The sequence below is a fragment of the Crassostrea angulata genome, chromosome 9 (genome assembly GCF_025612915.1).
Source record: "Crassostrea angulata isolate pt1a10 chromosome 9, ASM2561291v2, whole genome shotgun sequence".
Lineage (NCBI taxonomy): Eukaryota > Metazoa > Mollusca > Bivalvia > Ostreida > Ostreidae > Magallana > Magallana angulata.
Genome location: NC_069119.1, coordinates 498,311 through 508,589, shown reverse-complemented (window position 1 = coordinate 508,589; position 10,279 = coordinate 498,311). Strand labels below are relative to the sequence as shown.

Sequence of the window (10,279 nt, the reverse complement as noted above, 5' to 3'; positions counted from 1 at the left end):
GGACATGGGATTGAGTGGGGTTTTTTTTATCTGGGATGTCGCTAATTGTTTGTCGAGAAAACAAAAATTTATTAGACAAGGATTTGGGAATAACTCAAAATTGATTTGGGAATTTGGGAAAATATTAATGTTCTTAAGCAAGAAATTGAAAAATATTTTTTCCTTAAAATTTTGATAGCAGGCTTTCGTATGTAACAATCATTATTGTCTCAAAAACTTGTATTTTTTTAGATTATCAACTTTGTGCATATTGTTACATGTCTCATGCAATTTTTATGTACAGAAAATGAACCAAAATTTGGGAAGCGGGAAATCATGAACTGGTACACCTAACATGGGAATTGTCAAAAGAACTTAACGTGATACGGGATTAGAACCCCCTATATATTACGATAAATTGGCAAAATAAAAATTTTCTGTATGAAAATAACTTTAACCATTAATCTGACCTTATCTGAAGTGATAGCAGACTTTGACGCGGAGGATGGCATGTGATGGCATAATGAATGAAAATTATGTCAGGAGTGTAACATTTATCCATTCTTTAATGATAAAGTTTTTATTTAGTTTAAAAAAATTCTAAACTTAACTGGAAGAGATTTTTTACACTTAATTTGCTCAAAAATTTTCAATAAGGTCAAATTTAAAGATTGGAATATATTATTTGCTTTTGATACAGTGTTTGAATATTAAAAATAAGTGCGATAAATACTAAAAGGACATTTAAAACAATTACACTATATAAAACTGTTGTGAAAGTATCAGAATTGTGTTACAATGCCTCAAATAAACACTAATGATCAGATCCTATCCTGTAAGTTGACAGAAACTAAAAGTGGAAAACCTAGCATTTCACAGAATTTTAGTGTTACACTCCTGACACCTATTTCAAGGCCATAAAAAAGGACTAATCAAATTTAGGCAGTCATGTTTGCATCTCATAGTAACTGCTGCACCTGCTGGTCAATTTAAAACAATAATTATGACAATTACTAACAGTGTTTCAAAAATATGACATTGCAAACTTAAATGTTACACTCCTGACCTACATCAGCAGGTGTGGTTCTATGAGATCAAGTGCACCAGAAACATGTCACAGATATCTACAAATACTTTTAATTTGATCTAGAATATTGTGGTAAAGTATAAGAAATATTAAAATGTCCAAAATCTTTCGGAACTTTGAATTATCATCATTTAAAATTAAGAATTAAGTTTTTTCCTTTTCATTTTTTTCCCTCATTAGGAAATTTGACAGACCTTATTTTACCATTGTAATTACAAAATATGTATTACTTCATATGAGAAAATTTAGTGCATATACACAGGTTTTCAACAAACCCATCATTTTATATTAGACATCATTATTTTTTTTAAAGACAGCTCTTTGAAGCACTTGCTTCTTTCAAAATGTCACACTAAAAGTGTTACACTCCTGACATTTTTGGCCCTATTTTTTGCCGGCATTTTTTTATTATCAAAGATATCATCACGAAAATTTGTACGATTATAGTCACAGGTGGGATACATTTTTTAATTATCTAATACTTAGTATTTATCATCATGATTTGTAATAGGGTATGGTAATAATGTTGGGGTCATTTTTTTTGAAACAGCCCCTATGTAGAATGAATAGTGAACAAAATAGTCTGCATGGCAAACAGGACATACATGTGGTTCTGTGACTTGAAAGAACTGATCATTTATCTATATAGCTAGGTATTTTAGACATGTAGTTTCAGCTGAACAGAAAAAAAAATGTCAGTATAAAGACAAAAAAAAAAATTGCATAATTTTAAATATAATGCTGAATTTTAGGTTTTTTCTTCTATGATATGCGTGGGTATAGTAATTTGAGCATGTTGAGTGGTATTATACACCAACAATTAAACTTTTATTAGAGTTTTCATGGTATTGACATTTTTACATATATTTTATATATATTTTCAATATCACTTGCTTTGATAGGTGCCATTTTTAGGTAAATGAAGGCTTTTTCCAAATTGAAACGGATTTTGTGATGCGTAATAGTCGATGTAATGATATCAACATGCAAAATGGACATAAAAATAACTTCATTTTCGAGGCTCTGTGAGACACCTTGTGTGCAAATACTGTAAAACAGCCCTGATACATGTGGAAATGAATAGATCTACACCGGTGATGTACGTTGGTTAAATTTTTCATTTCATTTGCAGGTCGTCGCCATTATGCCTGATGGCCATGTACGGGTGGGGTTATTTCCGACACTATCAGAAACAATAGTGTGCCAGCTGGGCACTGTGGCTGAACTCCCCCGTACAGCAACAAAGTCTTGGAAAAGTGGGAAGAAGACCGCCTTTCGGGTACGTCAAAACCTATATATTGGTGAAATGTTTTAGAATGTACTTAGTATGTCTAAAATGTCTGTTTTGGAAAAAAATTCTTTGCCCGGTTGCCGGTAAGCGCTGGGCCCTTGGTCCTATTTTTTCAAGCTTCGGTCATGTATAATTTTTGTAATGTTCATGTATAATTCTTGTAATGTTAGAACATTCGACTAATGGAGGTGTTTTTTTGCAGGCAGCCAAGGCAGCCGCCGCAGCCTCCAAGGCAGCCGCCGCAGCCTCCAAGGAATCCCCCGCAGCCTCCTCCTCCAAGGACTCGGCCAGGAAGAAACGAAAGGTAAGAACTCAACCTAATTTGTTTGGTTGTTTGTTGCTATGAAACCTTTAATAACACCAACATTTATTTTTGTTGGCCTTACCGGCCCAGAACGCAGTGTATCATCAGTAGTGTGTTTGGATATTTGATTATTGAACATTCGACTAATGGAGATGTTTTTTTGCAGGTGGCCAATAGCCCTGAACTCGAACCCCCCGCAGCATCCTCCTCCTCCGAGGACTCGGCAGGCAGGCAACCCTCTGAGAAAGGAACGGTAAGAACCCAACCTAATTTGTTGTGTGCGCAATTTCGTGTATACATTGGACAATATATAACCGATGATACATTGTGTATACTTGGTGTACACGGCCTATACACTTGTATAATTTTTGTAATGTTCATGTATAATTCTTGTAATGTTAGAACATTCGACTAATGGAGATTTTTTTTTTGCAGGCAGCCAAGGCAGCCGCCGCAGCCTCCAAGGAATCCCCCGCAGCCTCCTCCTCCAAGGAACCGGCCAGGAAGAAACGAAAGGTAAGAACCCAACCTAATTTGTTTGGTTGTTTGTTGCTATGAAACCTTTAATAACACCAACATTTATTTTTGTTGGCCTTACCGGCCCAGAACGCAGTGTATCATCAGTAGTGTGTTTGGATATTTGATTATTGAACATTCGACTAATGGAGATGTTTTTTTGCAGGTGGCCAATAGCCCTGAACTCGAACCCCCCGCAGCATCCTCCTCCTCCGAGGACTCGGCAGGCAGGCAACCCTCTGAGAAAGGAACGGTAAGAACCCAACCTAATTTGTTGTGTGCACAATTTCGTGTATACATTGGACAATATATAACCGATGATACATTGTGTATACTTGGTGTACACGGCCTATACACTTGTATAATTTTTGTAATGTTCATGTATAATTCTTGTAATGTTAGAACATTCGACTAATGGAGATGGTTTTTTTTGCAGGCAGCCAAGGCAGCCGCCGCAGCCTCCAAGGAATCCCCCGCAGCCTCCTCCTCCAAGGACTCGGCCAGGAAGAAACGAAAGGTAAAAACCCAACCTAATTTGTTTGGTTGTTTGTTGCTATGAAACCTTTAATAACACCAACATTTATTTTTGTTGGCCTTACCGGCCCAGAACGCAGTGTATCATCAGTAGTGTGTTTGGATATTTGATTATTGAACATTCGACTAATGGAGATGTTTTTTTGCAGGCAGCCCAGAAAAGCCACAAATTGAGTTTCGACGGGTACATCGACTTGCTTGCTGCAAAAATTGAAGAAGGGAACAAAACAAAAGGGAATAAGGACCAGAGGAGAGGTGCTGACGGCAAATTTGGCAATAAAAATTTATTGGACTGTTCCTGGAGGACCTGGTTGAAAAGCATGTTTACAGAATATCCAGGTGTGCTGTGCAAGTGCTCTTGTAATCATCGACCTTTGACTAGCGCACAAGCCTTAATAAAACACATAGAGAGAAATCACTATATCAATAATGTGGTATCATTTGGTGAGGAGGACCTGGAATTCACACCACCACAGTTTTAGCTCACCCCCCCCCCCCCCCCCCCAAGTTTAAATAAGTTGTTGAATCAACTTTGGAAATTCACCCCAAATTCAAATTTGGAAATTCACCCTTGTCTAGTGGGTTCAACTATATTTTGTATGCTCTACCTATAGTAACCATATATCTTGATTTCCCAGAAACTTGTTGACGCTGCAATTGCACTTCATATAAATACATGTTTTGGCATTCTATGTTATTTGTAAATGCTGTTTGTCCTTATATTTTGATATATCCAGTTACTTTGTTTCTACTGTTTCGCAAGTATCTTGGCAATAATATCTCTTACTACTGTATATTTTGTATGAGAGTCAAACTGTAGAACTATGTGGGTTGAAGAATATCTCTTACTACTGTATATTTTGTATGAGAGTCAAACTGTAGAACTATGTGGGTTGAAGAATAAAAGTGTGCACTCAATCAAATATTGTTTTTAGGCCAATACTTTGTAAGATATACCAAGTGCACTTGTAATCCTCGACCTTTAGCTAGCGCACAAGCCTTAATAAAACACATAGAGAGAAATGACTATATCAATAATGTGGTATCATTTGGTGAGGAGGACCTGGAAATCACACCACCACAGTTTTAGCTCATCTCCCCCTCCCCCCCCAAAGTTTAAATAAGTTGTTGAATCAACTTTGGAAATTCACCCAAAACGTTTGGGGGGGGGGGGGGGGGTATATAGGAATCACTTTGTCTGTCCGTCTGTCCGTCTGTGCAGTTTTCCTGTCTGGTCCATAACTTTTATATGCCTTAATGAATCTTTATGAAACTTTGGGAGGTCGTTACATATAATTGTATCAGTTGGTGACTTTTGTAGTAACAAGGTGAACTTGCCATTAAAACTTAGGTATTGGTTATTATCAACGAGCCCAACGGAGTTAGAGAGGGTATATAGCGTTTGGTTCGTTCGTTAGTACGTACATGCGTACTTAAGTAATAGTCAGATTAAAGTTTTGGTTAAGGTGCATATCTCGGCAACTACAAGTGGTAGAGGGATGATATTTGGTCAGTCGATACATCTTGGGTAGTAACCAACATCTGTACTGAAATTAGGTCACTTTGACTTACATTTTATGCTTGAGCAACTTAGGTTAAAGTTTCGGTTAAGGTGCATATCTCGGCAACTACAAGTGGTAGAGGGATTTGGTCAGTGGATACATCTTGAGCAGTAACCAACATCCAAACCCAAATTAGATCACCTTGACCTACAATTTGCGCTTGAGCGACTTAAAGTTTCGGTTAAGGTGCATATTCCAGTAACTACAAGTGGTAGAGGGATGATATTTGGTCAGTGGATACATCTTGGGTAGTAACTAATATCGGTACCAAAATGTAGGTCCACTGATTTGAGATTTTGTAAGTTACTGCTACAAACTATATACAAGTATCCACATTAAAAAGTTAAGATACTGATCAATTATAATCTTATGAGTTTTTATACTTTGAAAAAAAAAATGTTGGTACCAAAATTAGGTCCACTTGACCTACATTTTACGCTGAGCTACTTACTACTTAGGTTAAATTTTAGGTTAATGGGCGAGGGGGTTTGCAGTCGTGGACGACAGCTCCATTTCTTTATTATATGTTTCTGGTGGTACCAATATAGTTGTCAGTAATTGAAATGGACTTAAACCATTCTTCCTAAATGAGTCCCTCAAATGTGAAATGTAGGTCACAGCCAAACTCTGAAGCATGCATTCTTCCTAATTGCATGTGGATGTGATATGAAGCATGCCAATTTCAATCTCTGTCATCTGTTAGCTCTGACAAAGTCCCAAAGTCAGCGAACCGTAAAAATATAGGATACATCTAAAATTATGTACCACTGAGTAATATTTGTATCAAGTTGGTGACTTTAGTGGTAACAAAGTGAACTTGCCATTAAAACATAGATAATCTAAAGATTACAGATTTCACCCTGTTGTTCAGAGTCGCCTAGCTTATTAACAATTTTAGTTCACCAGAACTATTAGCGTCCCCCATCATCTGTGTCCACTTTCATGTTACAAGTTAATATCTTAACAACTTTACATTGTAGGATCATCAAACATGGTTAAATTGTTATATGAATGTATCAGGGGTGGTATATCAGCATCTAGGTCAAACTAGATCACTTTGAACTACGCTTTTCGCTTAAACAACTTGTATCCAAGTTTATCTTATACATGTAGTTCATATCTCATGTAACAATATAGTTATGTACCAGAAATAGACTTTAACCATTCCTCCTATCAAAGTTGATCAACTGTGAAAAGTAGGTCAAGAGTCAGTATCTAAAGCCTGCATCCTGCTCAGCATCCCTAGAGGCACCAATACTCGGTGTTCAACTTGTTCAGTTAATTGAGAAATTGCCTTGACCCATTCTCCCTTAATAATTCGCTAAACTATGAAATGTAGGTCACAGCCAACATCTGAAGCTTGCTCTCTTCTTAACTGCATGCAGACATCAGGTGAACTAAAATTACCTCTTTTAGTTTTGAAGCATAGATGAAATGACCACCTAGGTAAATCTAGGTCAATGTGACCAAAATACAATTTAAACCTTGTATTACAAAGTTCTCTTTCTAATATCCAAATATACAGCAGAGACAAAGCCACTCATGCAGAAAATTTTGGTCAAATATACCCAATGATCTGGTCATTACAATTGTAACAAGATGGTGTATTGTATTACCCACCTCATCCGAAAAGCAGATGAGTACTGAAATCTAGCAAAATTCTACAAGCTTCAATATTTACACAAAATTTGAAATCGAATGTTTTCATTGATTGTCACAACAGGACTGACGGAACAATATTCTGAATATTATCTGAATGCCATATATCCTACAGCAATATAGTTGTTGAAGCTGGATGTATCTTTGATCATCTTTGCTCTCACATGAGAAGATTGACAAACAACAATGGTCAGGGTTTTCCATAGATGTTCATGGCAAGCCAGTTATTTTCAAGTTGGTGTCAACATTTAACATTCTAGCAAAATTCAAATTGATACATTTTGTTTAAATCTGACATAAAAGCTGACAAGCTACTGTAAATTTTTCCGATGATATATTGTGAATACTTAGTGTAAACGGTCTACACGCTTTGTACATTGGGTATACGTCGTGCAAACGGCCTGTACAGGGCGTATACTTTGTGTGCACAATTTGGTGTATACATTGGACCATATATAACCGATGATACATTGTGTATACTTGATGTACACGGCCTGTACGCTTGGTACGTTGGGCATACGCCCTGTATAGGACGTATACTTCGTGCACAAATTTGGTGTATACATTGGACCATATATAACCGATGATACATTGTGTATACTTGGTGTAAACTGTCTATACGCTTTGTACATTGTGTATACTTGGTGTAAACGGTCTATACGCTTTGTACATTGTGTACACTTGGTGTAAATGGTCTATACGCTTTGTACATTGGGTATACGTGGTGTAAACTGCCTGTACAGGGCGTATACTTTGTGTGCACAATTTGGTGTATACATTGGACCATGTATAACCGATGATACATTGTGTATACTTGGTGTAAACGGTCTATACGCTTTGTACATTGTGTATACTTGGTGTAAATGGTCTATACGCTTTTTACATTAAGTATACGTCCTGTACAGGGCGTATGCCTAATGTACCAAGCGTATAGGTCGTGTACACCAAGTATACACAATGTATCATCGGTTATATATGTACACATTGTGTATACTTGGTGTAAATGGTCTATACGCTTTTTACATTGTGTACACTTGGTGTAAACGGTCTATACGCTTTGTACATTGGGTATACGTGGTGTAAACTGCCTGTACAGGGCGTATACTTTGTGTGCACAATTTGGTGTATACATTGGACCATATATAACCGATGATACATTGTGTATACTTGGTGTAATCGGTCTATACGCTTTGTACATTGGTGTAAACGGCCTGTACAGGGCGTATACTTTGTGTGCACAATTTGGTGTATACATTGGACCATATATAACCGATGATACATTGTGTATACATAGTGTAAACGGTCTATACGCTTTGTACATTGGGTATACAAAGTATACGCCCTATACAATTTTGTACACAAAGTATACGCCCTGTACAGGCCGTTTGCACGACGTATACCCAATGTACAAAGCGTATAGACCGTTTACACTAAGTATACACAATGTATCATCGGTTATATATGGTCCAATGTATACACCAAATTGTGCACACAAAGTATACGCCCTATTCAATTTTGTACACGAAGTATATGACCTGTACAGGCCGTTTACACCACGTGTACCCAATGTACAAAGCGTATAGACCGTTTACACCAAGTATACACAATGTATCATCGGTTATATATGGTCCAATGTATACACCAAATTTTGTGCACGAAGTATACGTCCTGTACAGGGCGTATGCCTAATACCAAGCGTATAGGTCGTGTACACCAAGTATACACAATGACACAATGTATCATCTGTTATATATGGTCCAATGTATACACGAAATTGTGCACACAAAGTATACGCCCTGTACAGGCCGATTACACCACGTATACCCAATGTACAAAGCGTATAGACCGTTTACACCAAGTGTACACAATGTACAAAGCGTATAGACCATTTACACCAAGTATACACAATGTACAAAGCGAATAGACCGTTTACACCAAGTATACACAATGTATCATCGGTTATATATGGTCCAATGTATACACCAAATGTTTTGCACGAAGTATACGTCCTATACAGGGCGTATGCCCAACGTACCAAGCGTACAGGCCTTGTACATCAAGTATACACAATGTATCATCGGTTATATATGGTCCAATGTATACACAAAATGGTGCACACAAAGTATACGCCCTGTACAGGCCGTTTGCACGACGTATACCCAATGTACAAAGCGTATAGACCGTTTACACTAAGTATACACAATGTATCATCGGTTATATATGGTCCAATGTATACACGAAATTATGCACACAAAGTATACGCCCTATACAATTTTGTACACGAAGTATATGACCTGTACAGTCTTACATCATGCAATACCAAATCATTTATAAAAATTATGGGATACGATACCTATCAGTTTGACGCACAGCTTCTCGTATTAGGTTTAGGTTGAAGAATAAAAGAAAATATTCCAACGGAGATGCATTTCTCGCCGGCATGTTCTTTGGCCCTGGGTTCCCAGTGAATGGCTTATTTTGCACCGGTTCAGGCGGCAATACACGGAACCACACTCCAGCCATCTTGTACGGCGCAAGGCAGAACGCACGTGTTATTATGACGTCATTTACGTAAAATGACGTTATAACAAAATACCGCGTTATGGAAGTCATTTATGTCATTCTTTTCAATGTTGATATTATTTTTAAGAATTATATGTTTCGAAAATAATATACATGCATGCATTGCGTAAACATTTTAAAAATAATTTAGGGCAATAATATTATCTGTTGCTTGAATTTTTGAAGTTATTGAGAAACAAACAATCGGAACAAAATTATGCAACAATATGTTAATTACGATGAATTAATAAAATTAATGCACATGAACATATGCTGTTTTAGTGTAATGTTTAGCAATAAAAAAAACACATTAACTTTTATTTCAACAATTGATATAATAATTATGCAAATTTTGATGGCAGATAAAAAGATCTTAGTTTGTGTAACTATGTATCAAGAAATCCGTTAATTCTAGCGCAATAAATCTCTTTTAAAAATCAAAATAATAAATTAATATGTCAATAAATTACAATTGGATACTTTATTGTTCATAATAACATACGATGCTTTTATATTTATTGACGTATATTTAATAAATCATATGGAAAAAGTGTAAAGTTAAAATCGGCCTAAAATCGGCCCCGTGGCACTCTGGACAACTGTGTGATCGGCCCAAAATCGGCCCTGTGGCACAGAAGTGGTTAAAGAGTGATTGAAAACGTGTTTTCATCGACTTTCATTTAAATTATATTTACCTATACCAAGGACTGCACATTTTGGATATATATATATGTATATGTAATGAAAGCGCTTACGTTTTATATATCGTGTTGTTAATTTCTTTT

General features: G+C 36.6%; 1 protein-coding gene across 1 annotated transcript; it reads left to right on the top strand.

Annotated features, from left to right (window-relative positions):
• The first annotated feature begins 1,827 nt into the window (after positions 1-1,827).
• On the top strand, positions 1,828-4,778 carry LOC128163592 (nucleolar protein dao-5-like). Its single transcript, XM_052827219.1, has 7 exons — positions 1,828-2,345; positions 2,560-2,661; positions 2,828-2,914; positions 3,097-3,177; positions 3,344-3,430; positions 3,614-3,694; positions 3,861-4,778. The coding sequence occupies exons 1-7, from the start codon at positions 2,211-2,213 to the stop codon at positions 4,191-4,193; spliced, it is 906 nt and encodes a 301-aa protein (XP_052683179.1). The 5' UTR covers positions 1,828-2,210; the 3' UTR covers positions 4,194-4,778.
• Positions 4,779-10,279: the final 5,501 nt, after the last annotated feature.